General features: G+C 39.3%; 1 protein-coding gene across 6 annotated transcripts in view; it reads left to right on the top strand.

The window, feature by feature from the left end:
• The first annotated feature begins 4,342 nt into the window (after positions 1–4,342).
• UBE2E3 (ubiquitin conjugating enzyme E2 E3) overlaps positions 4,343–20,890 on the top strand; it is a 101,582-nt gene continuing 85,034 nt past the window's right edge. The window contains exons 1-4 of one of the 6 annotated variants that reach the window (XM_043994283.1): positions 4,391–4,484; positions 5,546–5,577; positions 6,805–7,023; positions 8,949–8,999. In XM_043994283.1, coding sequence (XP_043850218.1) covers positions 6,830–7,023; positions 8,949–8,999 — 245 coding nt within the window. In that variant the 5' untranslated portion in view covers positions 4,391–4,484; positions 5,546–5,577; positions 6,805–6,829. Of the gene's footprint in view, positions 4,485–4,903; positions 5,052–5,345; positions 5,578–5,768; positions 6,133–6,804; positions 7,024–8,948; positions 9,000–20,890 lie in introns of those variants that run through there. The other 5 variants (XM_043994282.1, XM_043994286.1, XM_043994285.1 and 2 more) reach the window with 5 other exon arrangements.

Here is a 20,890-nt window from a genome sequence, read left to right as displayed (position 1 = left end):
AACAACGTGGTTCCGTTTTCAAGTAGAAAAAGACAAATGTCATGTGTACCGGGGTTGGAATCTTTATCAGGGAACAGTTGGTATTCTCAACTGTTTTATATTATCTCTCCCTTCATTGAAAACCAGTTTACAGAATTACAGTTTCAGAGTTGGAAGGGACTCTAATGGATGTCTATACCTGAAAAAAAGATTCCTCAACATAACACACCTGATAATCCAAAGCAGCCCATTCTTTTGTACAGCTCTGATGGTTAATTTTTCCCCCCTCCCATCAAGATTAAATTGACCTCCTTGCAACTTCCATCCAGTGCTCTAGATTCTGCCTCTAGGGCCAAAGAGAAAGTCTAGTCCCCTTTCATATATTTGAAGTCAGCAACTGTGTTTCTTTACCAATCCCACCTGAACTCTGAGGGTTCTGTTTTCTAGGCTGAACATCCCCAGTTCCTTCAACTGTTCCTCATATGACATGAATTTTAGGTCCTTTGCCATTCTGATTGATATTAGAAAATACCATAAACAACAGCACAGATGAGAAGAGCAGGGTATGTTTTCAGGAAATGGTGAATAATCACATTAAGCTGGAGGAGAAATATGTGAAGAACTAATGTGAGACAAACTTGGAGGGGTAGGTTAGAGCCAGATTATGGAAGACTAAGTGCCAAGAAGACTGTATTCAGTTGGCAGCGACATGATCAAAATTGCGTATTAAAATGTTTAATCTGGAACTATACCTCCAACAACTTCAATAAAACTGTTTATTAGCACCACTGGAGAAAGAAAAAAAGGAAAGGGACTTCATTTTTGTATCAAAATCCTCTAAGACAGAAGGCATGCCAGGACCTAGAAGGAGGGAAATAGAGACTTTGTCTACTTCATCCACTCATTTTCAAAACTATCTTAGAAAAGGAGAGGAAAAATATCCTTAAGTTCCTTGTTTTGGGGAAAAACTGAAATGAGGGGTTCACTACTTTGAGTAAAAATGATTTTTTTAAAAATCTGAAGCAGAACCCCAAAAAAATGCCTTCCTAGTGAACCAGTCCAATTCTAACGATGGATGAAATTTCTCTATTTCCAAATTTTACTGGTAAAGCCTTGATGGCATAGAGAAGGGTAGTTATAGGTAAATGGATACCTACATCACGATATTTTGGAGCTGACAAGGACTTTAGTTAATTAGTCAGTCCAATGTTCTTATTCTGCAAACAAGAAAATTGAGGCCCAGAGAAATGAAGTAACTTGTCCAAGATCACACAGTCCCAGCTTTGCTACTAACCAGATTTCAGGTAACCTAATTTCTAGTCTAGTAGTTTTTGTACTGTATGATATAGTACCTGTATAAACAGGCAGGAACCAAGGAAGGAAGAAGGGAGGAAGGGAGGAAGGGAGGAAGGAAGGAAGGAAGGAAGGAAGGAAGGAAGGAAGGAAGGAAGGAAGGAAGGAAGGAAGGAAGGAAGGAAGGAAGGAAGGAAGGAAGGAAGGAAGGAAGGAAGAAAGGAAGGAAGGAAGGAAGGAAGGAAGGAAGGAAGGAAGGAAGGAAGGAAGGAAGGAAGGAAGGAAGGAAGGAAGGAAGGAAGGAAGGAAGGAAGGAAAGGGAGGAAAGGGAGGAAAGGGAGGAAAGGGAGGAAAGGGAGGAAAGGAAGGAGGGAGGGAGAAAGGAAGGAAGGGAAGTACAGAGGGGGGAAGGGGAGAATAAAGGAAGGAAAGGGAGGGAATTAAGAAGTAAGAAAGAAGGGAGGTAGAAAGGAAAGACAGGGGGAAAGAGAAAGAAAGAGCAAGCAAGGAGTTGAAGGAACACTGAGAGAGCTCAAGGGGGCACCAGAAAAGAAAGAAAACAGCTCCACTAAACAAAAGAGATCAATCAACAAAAATTTATTCGGCACTATGCTAACCCTTCTTGGGGATATCAAGCATAATAAGATCCTTGCTCTCCAAAAGTTAACAGTCTGGTTGGGGATATAAGGTACAGATATTTGAAATGTTAGAAGGCCAGCAGGGGAGTGGGGGTGGGGAACAGTTCCACATTAAAAAATATAACAAAAAAACCATCAAAAGGCACTACATGACTAATTTCTGGATGAACCGGATAGGGATTAAGTGCTCTAGGGATTCAGAGAAGAACATCAGGGATCTGTTTTGTTTCTTTTAAAAGAAGGGATTTTGACAGGGTCTTGAAGAATGAGTGAAATCTGAAAAAAGGATCACATTTCATGCTACAGGCAGAGTAGAAACAAAAAGTATGACTAGAGACTTTCACTTATTAAATGTCTGCTACATTCAAGGCCTTGGTAGATTAGGGATAGGGACTGGATATGTGAATTCATTGATAAAGGTGGCTACAAAGATAAAAATAAAAGTCCCTGCCCTCAAGGAGCTTGCATTCTAAGGGAAGAGAAGAAAGTTCAAGACTTAACCTATTTTGGGTACACAACACAGACACAAAGTTTAGAGTTGAATCATAGATTTAGAGCTGGAAGTGACTTTAGATGTCAGTCCAACCCTTTGATTTTACAGACCAAGAAAGCTGAGACTCTGGAAGAATGATTTGCTTGTCATTTACTTTTATTTAGTTAGTGGCAAAGAGATCGAGGACAAGAATTTGGGTCACCTAACTTAGTGGTTTACTGTTCTTTTCACTTTATCATTGGCTAGAATTTTGGGTCCAAATCTGTAGAATGAGGGAGATGATAATCATACCACCTTATAGTATGTTGTATATTGATTTAGAATTTATAAAGTGTTTTCATATTCATAAACTAATTCTCATAACTCTTTTAAGGTAAACAGAACAGGAATTATTGATTTAAAGTGCATTCATATTTAAGTGAATTCACAGATAGAGAAGAAAACGAAGGCTCACAAGTTAAATGACTTGCCTAAGGTCACAGAGCTAGTGCAGTAAATGGCAAAATTGGCTGGGCCTTGAGTCCAAATCTTAATAGCTCTAAATTATGTCCTTTCCAGACCTCTAATTCTCTTTGTGCTATAAAATTCTGTCTCCATGAATTTATCTTTTCCCCTCAAACCAAGTCCTTTACCTAATTGCCTTATTTCTAACTCTCAGGTACAAACCCAGCATCATCCTTCATTCTTCTCTTTCCCTAATCCTCCCTATAACAACCAGTCACCAAGTCCTATTGAATCTTCACAACTTTCTGAATCTTTCCATTTTGACTACTACCACCTAACTCCAGGGCCTTAACAATTCACAGCCCAATAACCCCCAACTGATCTCCTTGCCAGTGGTTTTTCCCCCACTCGGTCTCCCATTCGTCTTGTTAAAAAGTGTGTGCTTTAGCACACTTTGATCACCCCATTCCCTTGCACAAAAACCTTCCATGGCTCCCCACTGCTGACAGAACGAAGTCCAAACTCCTAGCTAGGGTCAAATTCTATTTTCCCAGCAATACCTTTTTTCCTCAATTCGTGCCCTTGAGTAAATATATGAATGCTATTTACTGATGGGAGCGGCAACCTTTCACAAAAAAACCTTTCTTTCTGGGGAGAAAAATCAGCCCAGTGTGGGGGCTCATTTCCCTTTTTCATGTTCTTTCTGTTGAACTTCCCATACTGCCAGTACTCTGATCTCTCATTTTTTTCTTTTGCCAACATCTGTATGAGTGGAATCCACAAATTCCTCTTGGGCTCCATCACTGGAACCAGGGCTGCTCAGTAGCAGGGGAAGGTCTGGGCTGTAAACAGGAAGTTTTTGTATTTCTGGCCACCTTGTGATTGGCCTGGGGCCGACTGCCAGGAGACCAAAAATGAACAGTTAATCAAAACTAGGTGGGGGGGGGGGGGAGAAGGAAGAGAAAAGAGTTTATCTTAAGTTTGGACAATATACCTAAACTAATGCTGCTAGCAAGGTGTATCTGTCCAGGGCTAGGGTCTTATATGCATGTCAGGAGCGCACTGCAGAAAATGTGCTATGGTCGCGCCCCTTTCCAGCGTGAGCGGGACATTTAAAAATTTTTATTCCCCCTTTTAAGTTTCCAAGGCATCCGAAATCCCATCCCGGGGGGGGGGGGAAGCGATGTTAAGGGGGACGGCAGAAAAGGCAATGAGGTCACCAAACCCCCTTGAATCCTTTCTCGACCCCAGTTCCCAGGACCCTTTTTCCCAATCCCCCACCCCCCTCATCCCCTCCTGCTCGGATTGCAGAGAAGAGAAGATGGCTCTTCCAGTCCCTGGACTCTTCAGTAAATATCAATCAATCTTCCCGAGTAGGAGGGAGGCGGCGGGGTGGCTTCCGACAGCAACTAAAGGTCTGGGGTGGCAGGGCCGAGATCCTGGGCCCTGAGGATCCACCCTCCCCCAATACCCAACCCTTTAGTATCCAGAGCCACTGCCGCCGCCTCCTGCACTGGGGGAAGGGTGCCAGGCGAGGGGAGGAGAGCCTTTGGGGGTGACCCTCCCTGCCGGCACTGCCGAGGTGCACCAGTCGTGGAGCTCTCTCCTCCTCCTCCTCCCCCGCGGAGACCCGAGGGGTGGGTAGTCCAGTGGGTAGCTCAAGGAAGGGAGGGGGGGAACGGGGGGGGGGTAAGGAGAGTTGAATGGTGCAGGCCGGAAACCACCCTGCTGCAAAATCGGCCTTCTGGCCCCTCGGGCTGGTGCCCCCGCCCTCCCCGGGGCTGGCTGGCTGGCCTGCCCGGCGCATTCCTTCGGGCCAGTCCGCCCCTGTCCCCGGCGGGCGGCGCACTCTTTGTCCTTGGCCGGCCCAGGCGGGCGGACGCGTGCGCCCCCCGGGTGAAGGGAAGCGTGGGGGGGCGGGGAGAGAGAGCGAGCAAGAGAAAGAGAGAGAGAGCGAACGAGAGAGACAGCGACAGCGACAGCGAGAGAGAGAGAGAGATAGAGAGAGAGAGAGAGAGAGAGAGAGCGAGAAAGAGAGAGAGCGAGAGAGAGAGAGAGCGAGAGAGCGAGAGCGAGAGCGAGAGCGAGAGCGAGAGAGAGAGAGAGAGAGAGAGAGAGAGAGAGAGAGAGAGAGAGAGAGAGAGAGAGAGAGCAAACGACAAGAGGGAGCCAGCCCGGGCCGCCGGCGCGCGCCCCACATCCAGGCAAGCGAGCACGCGCGCCACCTCCTCCTCCCCCTCCCCCTCCCCTTCCCTCTCGCACCCCTCCCCTTCCCTCCCAGCTCGCAGGGAACTTGCTGACTGCACCGATCGGGAGGCGAGCGGGGACAGGGGAGGCCGTAGAACTCTCGGATCTCCCCCTTTCCATCTGGGCTCCCGGGGAGCTCGCGCCCTCGCTCAGCAGCGGCGCCTCCTCCTCCCCCTCTTCCCCCCCTTCGCCCCCCACCCCCACCCCCACCCCCGTTTGCTTTTCTCTCCCTCTCTCTTTTTTTTTTTTTGCAAAGGCGCTGGGCGGCGCCACCCTCCGGCCAGAGAGCCGCACTACACAACCCCCTCCGACTTTCAATGTTCCACACTCCCCGGCCAGAGCCTCCTCTGCTTCTTTTTTTTCCTCCCCCCCCCCTTCCCCCCTCCCGGCTGCTTCCATTTCCTTAAGGAAGGGTTTTTTTTTTTTTCTCTCTCCCTCCCCCACATCTTAGCTGCGTGTAAGCGGGACAGGACGGCGGTGAAGGTAAAGCTGGAAGGGTTTTGGGGGGGGGGGAGCGGTGAGAGATGGGGGGGGGGTTTGCAGCAGCGGCGGCGGCGGCGGCGGCGGCGGCAGGAGCAGCAGCAGCAGCAGCGGCAGCAGCAGCCGCCGCCGGGGCGAGCTGGGGTTGGTTGGTAGGGGTAGGAGGGGGGAGGGGGGGGCAGAGGGAGCTTTGTTCTTGTTTTCAGCGCTCGCCCTGTCGGTCTCCGGGAGCCCGAGGAGCCAGGACTGACTTCACGCATCACTTGGTGCACACACCATGCTGATATTGGAGAGCTGCCTCCTACCATAACAAACCCTCTCCCTGTCCCTCCCCACAAAGGGGGCTGCAAAGCTGCATTTCCACCGCCGCCGCCGCTGCTGTTGCTGCTGCTGCTGCAATTTCCTATCTAAAGCTTTTCTTTTTTTCTCTTTTGCAAATTCTGTTCAGACTTCTTTGGGGGCGGGGGGCTTTGTTCCTTTTTTTTTTTTTTGGCCAAAATGTCGGTCTGTAATATAAAAACTGAGCAAGGAACGGTGGCATTGGGAGCTTTGCAGAAGGTGCAGTTTGAATTTTGCTTTTCACTGTGGAGCAGCCCTGTGGTGGCCAAATGAATCCTTTGCTGCTGGCCCTGTAAACGAAGGAAGCTGCTTATTAGTGTTTTTTTTTTCCCTCCCCCCCCCTTTTTTCCTTGGGGAGGAGGGGGGAGGTATAGTGCTTAAAGGCTTAAATGCAAAGAGAAAGGGGTTGTTGCCACGTTAAGGAAGCATATGGGTGATTAACAGGACATGTTTTTCCTTCAGAGAGGGAATTTGGTAGCTCTGACCAACGTAAATGTGTAAATATTTAGACGTTATTAGTGACTTTTTAACATTTTTCAGCGAGGTCTGTTATTTACAATGTGTCATATGTTATTAATGTTCATTGCCTAAGTTCCCTGGCAAATCTGTTTCGTGCCTTCTGAGAAAGTAGACAATTGATAGATTGTCCAAGGGAGGAAAAAAAATTGTGAGTGGGTTTTCCAAGTTGAGTTCTGTAAATCTTTAAATATTGGCATTCTGGTATATACATCACCTCCCTCTGTAACCTTGCAGTAACAATGAGATAAGTGTATAGACACTTTTCAAGGCTTTTCTTTTAAAAGACAGATTTTAGGAAACATTTTTGCAGAAGGGAATGATGTGGACTGTGTTTTTAAGGTTTCACCCCTTTTTTCTTTTTTCTTTTAAAAGTTTTCAGAGAAATAACTTGACCAAGATGTCCAGTGATAGGCAAAGGTCAGATGATGAAAGTCCAAGTACCAGCAGTGGTAGTTCAGATGCAGACCAGAGGGATCCAGCAGCACCAGAACCTGAGGAACAAGAAGAAAGAAAACCATCTGCCACCCAGCAGAAGAAAAACACCAAACTCTCTAGCAAAACCACTGCTAAGTTATCCACTAGTGCTAAAAGGTAATACCTATGAGAGGTGATTTTTTTTAAGCATAGTCTGTAAACTGCATTTTAAGTGGCTTAGGATTTCAGTTATATTATTTCTTAAGATAGAAACCAAAGTACTAAACTACAAACTTTTTTTTGTTTAAATGAAAAGTTGTCGTTCCCTAGGTTGTATATAAGATACCTTTTAAAAATGACACCTTAAAACAAACTTTGCTAATGTATGTGTTGGCTAGAGTAAAAGAGTCTTTATGTAGAGATGTAATGTCACAAACTCTGACCTATGTTGTTATTTTAATAAATAGTTCATGAAGGAAAACTAAGTATTCTCAAATTAGATGATGCTTTGGGGTGCCTTTCCCCCTGTACACTGCCTTCTCATATATATGTGTGTGTGTGTACATATATATACATAATAGACTCAGGTTCGAAGTAACTCTTAAGTTTTAGAACTCTTGGAATTTTGTGTTCTGTTGTGTTCTGTTTGGTACGTAGAATATAGTAGTTTGCTCCAAAAAACTGTAAAGTCCTAAAAAATATTAGGCATCATTATAGCTAATCTAGTCATCACCTTCAGCCTTGAAAAAGATAGTCTTTAAAATGCTTTGTAGTTCTTTTTTGCATTTAAGTAGAATCAAGCTGCAAGTTGTTATGCAAGAGCAAATATATCTGGAAAGAGTTTTCCAGCTAAGAAGGCAGTCTTATTTCAGAACTTATATTGCCCTTTTGCCTGTTCAGTAGGAAAGTTGTGGGTACACTTGTCCACATTCACGTGGATCAGCAGTAGGAAAAAAAAATCCCTATTTTCACATGTTGGGTGGAAAAAATCATTTCTGCAGATTTAGATACACTTTCATGGGCATGAAAAACAGAGTCTACCAATGGAAATCCATCAATGTTGGTGATGAAGTTGTAGAAGAGAGTCATTAATCCATATGATTATTCCTTGTCTCTGAAGACTTACACAGTCATATCATTAAGCAAAATTAGAGTTATTTGTGGGCAGTGCTTTTTAAATCTTTATAAAAGTTTGTAAAAAAAATGGAAAAAATAATTATTCAACTTGACCAGTTTTACAGAGCTTTAGGGATGTTGTCTATATAGTTTCACACTTTGGTTTGGAGATCACTCTCGTTAAACGTGTGCCATGCTTGAAATGGTTAAATTTGTTGACATAAATGATTCATTTTGTTGTAGCCCATTGTCAGAGAACTTATCAAACAAGTCTAAATTCATCAAAGCATCTAAAATTTTTAAAAGACAAAGATGGAAAACAAAAGTCAAGTTTCTGAAGTTGACAGAAACTGCAACACATGCTTAGTTTGTAAGCTGAAAATAAATACACTTTTCAATTTGAGTACTGTATTTAGGATGTGGAAGAAATTCAGTCAAATGCTAAAAGTAAAAATCCTTCAGTGTTCTTGTGATAATGTTTGTAAATTTCCACCAATTGATTTGTAAACGTTTTTTAGGTACAAAGAAACAGATAAAATATTGTCAAAACTATTTGTGTGCTCCCTGCTGTAGCTTGTTAATTCTGCCTCAGTAAAACTCGTTTAAAGTCATTGTCAAATATTCTAGTGCATTCCCTCCTCCCTTCTTGTCTCATTTGCATATAAGCTTGAAAAGAGAATCTCTTAAGTAAAAAGTGTTCTAAAATGGATTTTATTCACTTTACTTAGTGCTAGTGGAAGATTACTACCTAAATCAGGTGCCGATGGCTCATTTATTTATAGTAGTAAGTAAGAAAAAAGCTGCAAAGTTTCTGTTATGGGATTTGGGTTATGCCTCTGAGAACAAAGAGGAAGCAGCCATGTTAGCATTACTGAAGGCAAAGCCAGTCTTGCATTTAACTGCATGTTGGTAGAGGGCAGTGTAATTCCCTGATTATTCTATAGACTATCTCCAATGCTTTGTGTCTGTTCTCATTTCACCAACAGAATTCAGAAAGAGCTAGCTGAGATAACCCTTGATCCACCTCCGAACTGCAGGTATGTAACCGGGATTTTTGTTTGTTTGTTTTTTAAATTAAGAACAATGTGGAGAAATTAATAAATATGCCTGAATATTTGTTGAGCAAAATAGGCAAGCCATTTCTTTTTTTGGCTTTTGCATGTGGATTACTATAAAATAAAGATTGTCTAAGGCAAATTAAATAACTGAGAAAAAAAATGTTTGATGGAGGGTCATGCAGTTTTGATTTGTGAATACATTGATTTTATGCTTCTTAAGGGAGATCATTATGAATGGTACTATTTTTTATGGTGGTATTTGTGCTGTTGAGTGTGTCAAATTCAAAAGTATATTGTGAAAACTTCAAAAAAAAATTTCTAAGCTTTAAAGTTTACTGCTTTTGTGAAATCTTAACCTACTTGACCTAAGTGCAGAAAATGTGACTATAAAGTTTGGAAAATGTGAAGTACAGAGTGTAGCTGTTCCTATTTGATTTATTCAGGGAAATGGGCTTGAAGGACACATTTTATGTGCTAGAATAATGAGTTTAGTTGTTACTAGAGCTTGTATTGTTTGGTTTATTCACATTTTAGCCAATGTCTCCATTACTTGGGAGAATTCTTGGTGATCTAGGTTATTTAAATATGTGGATTAAAAATAAATGACTGGAATGGGAAGAATTACTTTTTGTGCAACTGAATTGAAGCAAATTAGCAGAATAAGTTAAAAAAAATAAAATTGGCTAATATTTTCCATTTTACTTCATAATACTTCAGAGTATTATGTTTGGTTTTTAGAATGTGAGTGATTTCCAACTGATCAAACTTCAGTTTGTATTTAAGAAAGAGATGATGGCTTGCTGGGGAGAAATTTTTATAGTTTTGACATCATGATGTTGGTGTTTTTAGCTGTATCTTTGCTACATCTAAAGATTTCTAGTATTAAAGATGAAACACTTTTTTGAAATCTGTGGATCATACTCTTCAGAGCAGTACGGTTACTTTTGTATTTTATGTGTTAACTGGATCTTAAGATCATTGTGATCTGATCCCAGCTTATCTGGTGATGACTTTGTATGTATTATCTATTTTCAGCACATAAGCTTTACATTTCAGGTGAACTAAAATGAAAAGAAAAGGCTTTTTGGGGGGGTGGGGAGCAAAGTAAGTACACAGACTAATTTTGAATAGGCAGCCTTATGTCCAAATTCAAAATGTGAATTTATAGTACAAATTGTAGCCATGGTATTGACATTTTTACCTAACCGTCTATGGTATCTGTAGATGATTTGTTAGAAGAGTTATAATTTCTAGAACTGTTTTTTTCTTTTTTTTTCTTTTTATTAAGAAAAAAAGATATTCTCTCTCTCCTCCCCCCCTCCTCCCCCAATATAAAGAAAGATCTATTGGTTCAAATCATTTAAGGAGTTCAAAATGCCATGGGAAGTCAGAAATCTTCCCCCCCTCAAAAAAAAAGTCTTACCATCTGCTAATGAGCTAAACTAATTTGTGTATTTTCTTTGTATAATATAGAAGTGTGACCTAAATGTGTGACATGCCCTTCAGCAATAGTTGGGTGTTAAAATAGTTAAGAAGTATAGACTTGATAAGCTCAGAAATATGTCCAAAAGTCCATTGAGAGTTATTTTAGAGAGAGCAGGAGCAGGGTTCATTGATCTCTTTTGACTGTCTCTCAAAAGATCAGGGCCCATTCAAGACAATAAAATTACTCCTTCAAGTTTAATTATTTGAGTAGCAAAATGGTGAAATGAACCCATAATGGCTTTCTTGTGAAAAGGAGCACAGTTCCTAAACTGCTTTCATATCACAATGTCTAGCATGTGTTTTAATAATGCAAACAATGAACTATTTCCATGTTCTCCCCCCAACCCCCATTCTTTTAATGGGTAAGTCTCTGGGTAACACATAGACAAGTATGTCTATCACACATTTATATATTTGGGTTTGTATTTGTTTAAATGTCCACGTACCCTCTCCCTACTCAGATACCTCACTGAAACATAGAGGTGTGATCCTGGGTTTTTGGAAGTTTTTTCAACAGAACCGAAGCTCTGGTAGGGTTCTGTCAAGCTGAAAAGTCTTTGATTGTGGGCCAGGCATTGGTCTGTGTCTTTTATCTGAGGGCCAAGTTCAGAGAGGTTCATTTACCAGAAAGTTTGTTACTGGGTGATGACTTTTTTTGGCCATAGAAACTCACAATCAGTCATCAGGTATGAAAGGACTGCAGACTGCTTCCATCCATTGCCCAAACTATCACTTGATGGTTCTTATGAATCTTAATGTGTTTCTGGGGGAAATTGAAGAGCATACCTATGCCTATGGGATCATCATTTTCAGAATGTGACCATTTGGGGAAGAGAACACATTTTTTTAAGGTCCTGTCTAACAGGTGAATGTTCAAATAAATATTAAACTCCTGGGCTCTTCTTCACTTTCAGTGCAGTAACTCTCATTTGTAGAATTCCAGTTTGTCAGTCCATGACTTTTTGATACCTTGATCCCAGCCGTAGACTTAGATGCTTGTTGGTTTCATTGGAATATTCAGAGGAGAGATTTGGAGACTGGCAGATATTCTTGAATCGTCTGACCTTGTTGCATCTCATTGTGGGGAGACAGCTTGGTACAATGGAGAGAGTACTGGATATGGAATTGGAGATTTGCCATTTACTACCTATGTGAACCCTGGACAAGAGACTTAATTCCTCTGCATCAGTGTCTTTCTATATAAAATAAGGGGTTTGTGCTCAGTGACTTCAAAAGTGCCTTCCTCTAAATCGGTGATTCTCTGTGTCACATTTTGGTGTGTTGAGTTAATCCAAAGGTATCTTGCCAATGCAGTGTCATTTGTTTTCGTCCAGGCTTGTGATTTCATCAGTTCGGAAAAGTTGGGTATGGGAACTCCAGCCACTGATACAGATTTGTAACTTACAGGTTTAGAGAGTTTTCTCTAAGTAGTTACTGAGAAGTTAGGACTTGGCTGTGGCCTCATGTCTAACGTAAGCCAAGCAAGGTCTTCCTGACTCTAAGACAGACCCCTCTACCCATTGTATTATCTTGTTTGTAACTTAGTAATTTAAATAAGTTTCAAGAAATGAGAATTTGAATCTATGTGTTCTACACACCCTTGAATCAAATGAGAAAATTAAATACATTTTTTAAAAAATAATCCAGCTAAACAAAGTGACTGCTCAAAAAAAGGGGTCTGTGTTTTGCAACTTTTGTGTAATCCCTTCATTTGGGGTCATTCTAGAATAGATTTGCTATGAATCAAGTGATATTTTGAATTATTTTCATGTATGAAAATTATTTTTCTTTCCCTGAATATGAAGATAAGATAAAGAGGTTTTTTCTATACTCCAAATGTTTCTGTCCGTTTCATAATTATAGTTATTGAGTGATGGAAGAATGCAGGCCAAAATTACAATAATTCAGTGCCTAATGTCTTAATAATTATTCTCAGTGAGACGTTCTCTCTAATATACATATCACATTTGAACCTATAGTATAGATAACCTAATAAATCTAGGGGCAGAAGGAGAATTTAGGTGTGTTCTTGATAGTAATGATTCTATCATTTTTTTAAGATAAGGTTGTATTATGCTGCCTAAGTTACTTATAAAAATAATTCCATTCATATACACATTGATGACTATTTTAGAAAGAGTCTAACCTGTGAATATCCAATTATGATATTAAATTCTTTTACTTGTCAGGCTCAAAGGACAAATATAATGGTGTTTGTGGCATAGCGATGTGGACAGCTGGTATTTGATGAGTGCCTAGTATGGATTCAGTAGTATTCGACATGGCCTGTGCATTATAAGACCATACTTAACCTTGAACACTTACAATATATTTAGAACATTCAGTTTTCAGAATAGACACTTCTGGACTCTGGCAGATAACCTTGAATTAATGTGGTATTTGACCTTGATGCCATAGAGTCAAGAAGATAAGGGTTCAGATCCTGTTTCTGCCATATATTGGCTGTGTGACCCTGAGGAAATCACTTGACCTCTCAGTGCTCCAGGACACTAAGATTCTTAAATTGCTGAGAGGGAGCCAGCCTTACATTGATTGAATTCCCTACCATTGAAATCACAGGGCCAGTCTGGGAGGGAGAAGGTGGATAAAAGTGTGCCCCACCCCTGGCAGCCTTGTAACATGGCAGACATTTGGGATGTTGCTGATAATTAAACCCTAAATTAAGCTGGTTCCCAAAGTAGAAAAGTGACAGGAATATACCTTTAAACTTATTAATATATGACTTAGTGAAACTTTTCACACCATGAAATCTGTACAGATTCAGACGTTTTAATGAACATGGATATTCACAAGTAGCCAGTTACTTGACATCAGAATGACACAGCTGATTCACAGCATCGGATTATAATGTTAAGAATGGGTATACTTGAAAGATCTGAAAGCAGTTACTGTAATAGATGATTTGCAAATGGTGCTGGTCCTTCTGAGTAAGAAACAATTAAAGCGCCAATGGACTTGCCAAGCTCTGACTTGCTCCCCCTGTCTATCAGTCAGAGATTGATTTAATTTCCTATTAAGTCCTTATGCTAGCTAAAGACTGTCTTGACTGAAGCACTTTAGTCCAGGTCAGCTGTTTCTCAGTGATTTAAGGATGAACTTCAGAAAAGGGGTTTCTACATGGGATCTGAAAGGAAATGTCTTTTTGGTGATTGTGTATAATTAATTTTCTTTACTTCTTTCCCCCTCTGCTGCAATATTATACAATTTGGTTCGGACAGACCGCTTATTTTTTTCTTTTTTCCTAATTAGTTCCTATTATATTTATTCACATGGCTGTTGTTTACATGGATTTGAATCAGGTTCAAATTGTGTGGCCTTTTCATTGAATTGTGGAATCTTGGTTATGGTTATGGACACATTACAGTTCAGTCATTTTAGCTATGTCATACTTCTCCAGATGAGAAAACTGAGGCAAACAGGGTTAAGTGACTTGTCCAGGGTCACACAGGGGTAGTAAGTATCTCAGGCTGGATTTTAATGTTTGTTGATTGCTTGATAGAAAGGGATCTTTGTGATCATCAAATGCAATTTCTTATTTTACTCCTGAGAAAATTTAAGACTTTGAGAAGTTAATTCATTTGCTGAAAGTCACAGGGTAGTTCTTTTTATTGGTTCAAAATAGGATATAAATTTGGTTGAAGGGAACTTTTTGACAATCTCATCAGTAGTATAAACTTCAAAAGTTATAATATTGAAATTTTATTTTATTGAAGACTTGGTTGTAGGTTCATCAGACTTAGAGGTGAAAGATAACTTATAAATTGTTCAGTCTGACTTTCTTTTGTAAATGAGGAAACAGGCCATATAGCAGAGCTGGGATTTGAACCCAGACCCAGACCCTTTGACTTCACTCTAGTACCCCTTTCACAATATACCATCTTGCCCCTTATTTTTGAGATTTTTAATAGTATGCGGTTAACGTAAAATAATTTGTTTCTAAAACTAAATAATTGCATTTCTGCAATAGACATGGAAACTGCTTGCAAAGGAGTGAGATTGTACTTGTTGCATGCTCATAATCATGCTGAACATAATGATTTTATTCAGTAATTACTTTTTTTTCTGTAGCATTTTTTACTTTACAGGCTTTCTGGGCCATAAATATTCACTGAAATAGTTATTTAAAATATGATAGTAGTTAGAGAATTTTACCTAGTTGGTAGGATTTGACTAGTAAATTGAGCTTCTCCATTCTAACAAACAGGAAAGTGATGGTCATAAAATTAAGCTTTAAAACTTGTATTTGCCAAATGTGTAAGGATAACAGTAAGAATTAGTGTTGCTTTACAACCGAGAACTACCCCCTCCCTAAATACAACTGAAAAAAGTTACAAAAAATACTTGATACTTTTATTATGAAAAAAAAATTGAATCGAATAAAATTGAGTCAATCAGCAGATGAGACTGTGTTCTCTTTTAGTAATGTTGTTAACCTCACTAATGCATTGCTATTTTAAAAGCCCCAAATTACTTCTAATACCTAACACAGTGAAGGCCATATGTGTATTAGACACTCAATAAATATTTGTTGAATTTTGCCTCCTTCCACTGAATGCTAAATTGGTGGCCTGCCCTAGTTCTGGTTGAAGATTTTCAAGACCTTTTAAGATCTGGAGGAACTCTTCCTGTTATTCTTAGTGAGCAGTGTAGTCCCCTCTCTTTTCCTTGCTCCCTAAGCAAAGACTATGGAAAAATGGACTATGGAAAACTTTCACTTTAGAGTGCTGCTGCTCAGAATAAGGGGACAGTGGGGTCGTGGAATCCTATAAAAGGAATGAAAAGTGGTTGCTTTTTCTTAATTATTTTGATAAAGTATCGTATTCTTGTGTGTGTGTGTGTGTGTGTGTGTGTGTTTAATTCATTAAAATGTGGAAGGAATAGGTTTGATTTCTTCTGCCTTTAAGGGAAAGGGGGCCATTTGCATGAACTTTCTATCTATTAACATCTCTATGTCAGATGGTTACCAGCAGTGAATATACTCCCTTATCCCTTCTTTAGAGATAGTGCACTGTCTTTCTCTTTACCCTTTGCCCACCAGAAAACATTTGTTGTTACCCGAGTTATGTATGTTTCATTTCATATGGAAAGCGTTAGGCGTGACTGTTACATGCACCTGTTGAAGTTTGTCATTGCTAAATTAATGTGACCATTTTAAGGCAACAAGTTTACCACGGATGGGTAACTAATACTGGAATAGTGTATTTTGCTGCTTTATTGTACCCTTTTTTTTTCTTCATTAAGCTTTAATGACTAATTCTAGTTGTTTTTAAATCTCAAGATTATTGTCTTTATTTTTGGATACCATGCTGTTAGTTTAAAATTGTATTTATTAACTTTTGATAGTCTGACCACAGACTTCTTTAGATAATCCTCCCCCCCTTGATAGAACTTTACATAATTCATTTTTCTTTTTGAGTTCATGATCTCTTTTATTAAGGTTTATGATTCTTTTCCATCAAATGGCAAACTTGAGTAGCGTTTTGGGCTTTGTTTTTTAAATCACTACTAACATCTTGTGGTCAAAATGCATGTTGTTGTTTCTTTCCCTGGATGTGGATTAGAACAAAAAGTTCAGATAGCTAAGAAAATGTCCCTTCATGGTCAAGCACAGGGCTTTGGTCTTTATGGACAAAATGCATTCTGTCTGCGTTTCAAAGTATTTTTGATACACTAATAAAATCAAAGGATATTTGTAGGAGTTCATAAAAGTTAATATAACTCCCCCCATAATAACTGATCACTTGTAACCAGGGAAAAGAGAGCTTCTAAAATACACAAAGGGTTAGCCCAGCGTTTCCTCTGTGTTATGGATATATCTCTCTTGGCCATGTGCCTTGTTGGTTTGTAAGAGAAAAGAGAGAGTAATAACATTGACATTTATATAATGCTTTAATGCACATACATTGTCTTACTGGAGCCTCATAGCGCCCCTGTGAAGTAGTACTCATAAATGACAGAGGAAGGGTTTGAATTCAGTTCTTTCCTGACTGAAGTCTTAGTGCTGGAAGTAGAATGTTTTCCCCCTCTATCTCTGGTTTTCATGCACTCTCAGTCCATCAGTCAAATAACATTCATTGAGGGCTTATCTTGTTTGAAGCACTATTGTAAATGCTGCGGACCTGCCTTCTTGGGAGTTCAGTTCTAACAGAAGACAGTATAACAACTATGTACATTCAATAGTTTATACTGAGTAAATGGGAGGGGATGTCTGAGGCTAGGCTTTAGAGCAGTGGAGAAGGGCCGCCCTGGGTCATTGTTAGCTTCATTACCAAAAGCAACTTTTCATTTCAGAATCACCCCTCAAGGTACTCATCAAGCCTAAAGAGAATTTAAAAGGATTGGAGGAAGTAGTAGAGAAGGGGAGACCTATGCATATGGAAGTACTAAATCTAGGCTCTAAAAAGGAATACTGGCAAAACCTAAGCGAAATCTCTATAAAATTATGAGTGTGGTATATTTGGTGAACATCAAATTCAGTCCCTAACAAAACTAGATTATTTGTGGGAGGGCTGGGTAGGGGAGTGACCCTTGAGATTTGGTCAATTTAAGTTTGATACCAATAAAGGAAATGATACTTTCCCTAGTTAGTAATAAACTTAGTGAACTTGTTTTCTCAAAAAGGTGATATTTAAAATATATGAAAAATTATTTGGATACACTTGTGAGTGACAGAATCAAAATTGGTTATAAGCAAGGCTGGGGTAATACCTAGTATGGTACATGTTATTTGGGGACCCCCTTTTGGCAATAGAATACACCAAGGTCTGGCAATATTCTTTGTATCTTTCTGTAAAGTTTTTGGTCATATATGTAAAACTTACCTATCTCATAAGGTGGTTGTGAGTTTCAAATGAAATGATAAATGTAGAAATACTTTTAAAAGTATGCAATAGTATGCAAATCCAATCTCAAATTTGTGAGAGAAATCAGAGACCACAAATAATTCAACTGTCTTATTAGGTACAGATAGAGTACTTTAAAAGCATGGTAAGAGTGGAAATAAGGTTTGCTTTTGGAGTGTGGAACAGAAGAGAATTGTGAAACCTGGGGGACTTTAGATTAGAACATGTCTCCCAAATGGCTCCCTAAGTCTTCCAACCTAGGACCCTGTAACCACTTATCTAGTATATTGAAGAAAGGACTTCAGCTAACATAATGATCTGAAAACTCTTCCAACCCAGAGATTCTGTAACATGTCTTTTATTTGGGGGAGTATTTTGGTGTGTATTAAGGACTTCGGTAGCTTCCATTCATTAGACTTGGCTGACCTGTTTTGAACAAATAATGTCCTAGCAGAATTTTATCTATCTTTACTTTTCACCCTGGGTGTTTTGAAGTTGTTTGTAAATTGCTTTGAGAATGGGAACCTCCTAGAGACTGAGAATCTCTTTTAGGGAAAAACTACTTAATCATCTGGGATTTTCTGGAGTTTTTAAAGATTAATGCCTTGAAACGTGTGTGTGTGTGTGTGTGTGTGTGTGTGTGTGTGTGTGTGCGTGCTTTTCTACTATATCTACCTCTATTTCCTATCTTTCTAACCTGGTGGCAATTCAGTCTCAACATTATTTTTTATAGTCTAGATGTCTCAGAGATACTTATTGTATTGTCAGAGTAATTTCATGCTGATTGAGGAAATTTCTTTTTATTTGAAATGCTAGATTTTCTTCAGATGCTATATAAACATGAGCTATTATTATTGTTAAGGGCTAAAATTCTAGCTAAACTGTCTAAAATATCTAATGAGTGGTCGCCAATAAATTATAAGCTTTAGCAAGAGTTAGACTTTTAAGCATTTATTAAGGAGAATAAGAATTTGGTAAAGAGAGAGAAAGGCCTAGATTTCTATCTATTAAAGGGAGAGCACATTTCTAGCTCCACTCTCCACCAGAGTCCAAAGGAAAGAGAGTGAGACTGAGAGCGAGCGCCAGTCTCTTCCTTCCTCCTCCCACTAGCCCATGTCACTTCCTGACGCCAAAGAAGAGACTCCTGGTCTTGCCCTCAAAGACCTTCGCTTCATGGGTGGAACTCTTCTACAGTAAGTCTCCAGCAGGTGGCGTCATTCCAATCGTTACATTATTCTAATATATGTGAGTTGTTTTCTTTAGTGCATTTGGTACGTTAGCACATTTAGTACATTCGTCCACTTAGCAAAACACTCCTAATATATTCCTGAGTGAACTGTCAGGGTAAAGTAACTTTTATATTAAAAAAAGGTGAACACTCATGAGTTGCTCCTTTTAAGGTCTATTTGTGTCATGATGGTGATGTCTCTGATGGCAGTGAGCATCTGTAGCCTGAAGAATAGTATCTGTGTAAAGTATAATTTGTTTTTGAAGTTATTTTAATCCTGGTCTTGTTTCGACTTGGCCCTTTGTGTGTGTGCCTAGTGTTTTAATTTTATGGTTAGTAGTAAAACCTTTGGATAGGACTGTGATACTCAATTCATTTTCTGGGATTTTGTCTGCTTCTGTGTTTTGGAGGCATTTCAGGCCAGATGTACCAGTAATGCCATTCACAAGTTTCTTTGTTCCTTCACCGTCCCAGAGCAAATATACTTTGTCATCCTGTTTAACTTCTAGTTTGTCTGGGGGAAAATAAAGACATCTCTAGTCCGAAATTACTCTTTGGGAGCCTACCTCCACATCATTTGGTCGAATGAAAGAAAAGCCTAGGGAAACATGAATTTTTTTTACTTCTTGTTTTCCTTTACTTACAAATCATCATCTTGATCCTTCCTTTACCTCTAACATCTCTGACTTTTTATAAATATCATTTATTCATTTTCTGAGAGTGGTAATTGTAGTTAGTTTTACCTTTTACAATCTTCTAGGCCTTTTGTAAATGGATTATTTAATGCATTAAATTTCAGCAGGTCAAGAAATCTATTATTTCAGGAACCCAAGAGAGAAAATCTCAGAAGACTGGTGTGGTACAAGCGTCTCATTTGTTGCATCTTTGATAATTTGTCAAGGAATTACAATTGTGGGAAATTTGGTTATGAACTGAATTGTTTGGGGGAGGCTTTGCTTTACAAACACAGACACAGGTTTCTAGAATTACAAGGATATTCTGTTTTAAGGGAGGTTAATTTTACTCTCCCTCTCCTCCAGTGTACATCTCCAGAAATCTTGGGCTGCTAGGAAATTGGTATGCCAAATATTCTTTTCCCCAACCTAAAAAACAAACAAACAAAATAGTTAAAGGAGAGTGATTTTTATCTTCCTGCCAAGATGTCAGGTATAATGAAAAGAAGTTTGGATTTGGGGACCAAAGGCTTGAGTTGTTATCTAGGCTCTACTACTTATTATATGACCTTAAGTGAGAAGGAAGAAGAAGGGAATAAGCATTTATGTAATACCTGCTATGTGCCAGGAACTGGGCTAAGACCAGATATTTTAAAAATATCTCATTTGATCTTCATCAAGGTAGGTGCTATTGTTATCCCCATTTTGCAATTGAGGAAACTGAGGCAGACCCAAGGTTACACAGCCAGTAAGTGTTGGAAGACTGTATTTGAATTCAGGTCTTTCTGACTGGACTCATTGCCAAGAGCCGCTTCATTTAATTTCCCTCAATTGATGGGAGTTGGTCTGGAGACTGCTAAGGTCCCTTCTAACTAAACCTCATGAAACTTTCACATTTAAGTGATTTGCCTTAGAAAAACATGCACGAAACAAAATACAACAATTGGCAGCAAAATAATGTTACTATGACCTGTTAAATTTTGGATTGCCTCTGGACCTCATGTGAGAGATGAGCACTTTCTGGAGCTGCCATTTACATGCTTTACATTCACCTAGTGTGTTTCTTCATCTTTTGTCAGGGTATTGTCATAAGACTTTTTTTTTTTAATTAATAAAGTATTTTATTTTTTTTTGTTACATGTAAAGATAGTTCTCAACCTTTGTTTATACAAGCTTTACAATGTCAGATTTTTCTCTTTCCCTCCCTTCCCTCCCCCTCCCCTAGACAGCAGGTAATCTGATATAGGTTATATATATATATATATATATATATATATATATATATATATATATATATATATATATATATATATATATATACACATAATAACATTAATCCTATTTCTGCATTAGTCATGTTATAAGAGAAAAAAAATCAGAGCAATGATGGAAAACCTCAAAATAGGAAAAAAACCAACAGCATCAAAAACAAAAGAAATAGTATGGTTCATTCAGCATCTATATTCTGCAGTTGTTCATAAGACTTTAACACTGAATAATTTGAGCATCTTTATTAGAACTACTAGTCTGTTTTATGTTTTAGTTAGGCTACAAATCAAAGGGGAAGGTAAGACCTTTTATTGGAATAAAATTAATTTGTCACCAAAAACGGAGCCCAAA

The sequence above is a fragment of the Dromiciops gliroides genome, chromosome 3, assembly GCF_019393635.1.
Source record: "Dromiciops gliroides isolate mDroGli1 chromosome 3, mDroGli1.pri, whole genome shotgun sequence".
Lineage (NCBI taxonomy): Eukaryota > Metazoa > Chordata > Mammalia > Microbiotheria > Microbiotheriidae > Dromiciops > Dromiciops gliroides.
This window is presented reverse-complemented; position numbering and strand designations above follow the sequence as displayed.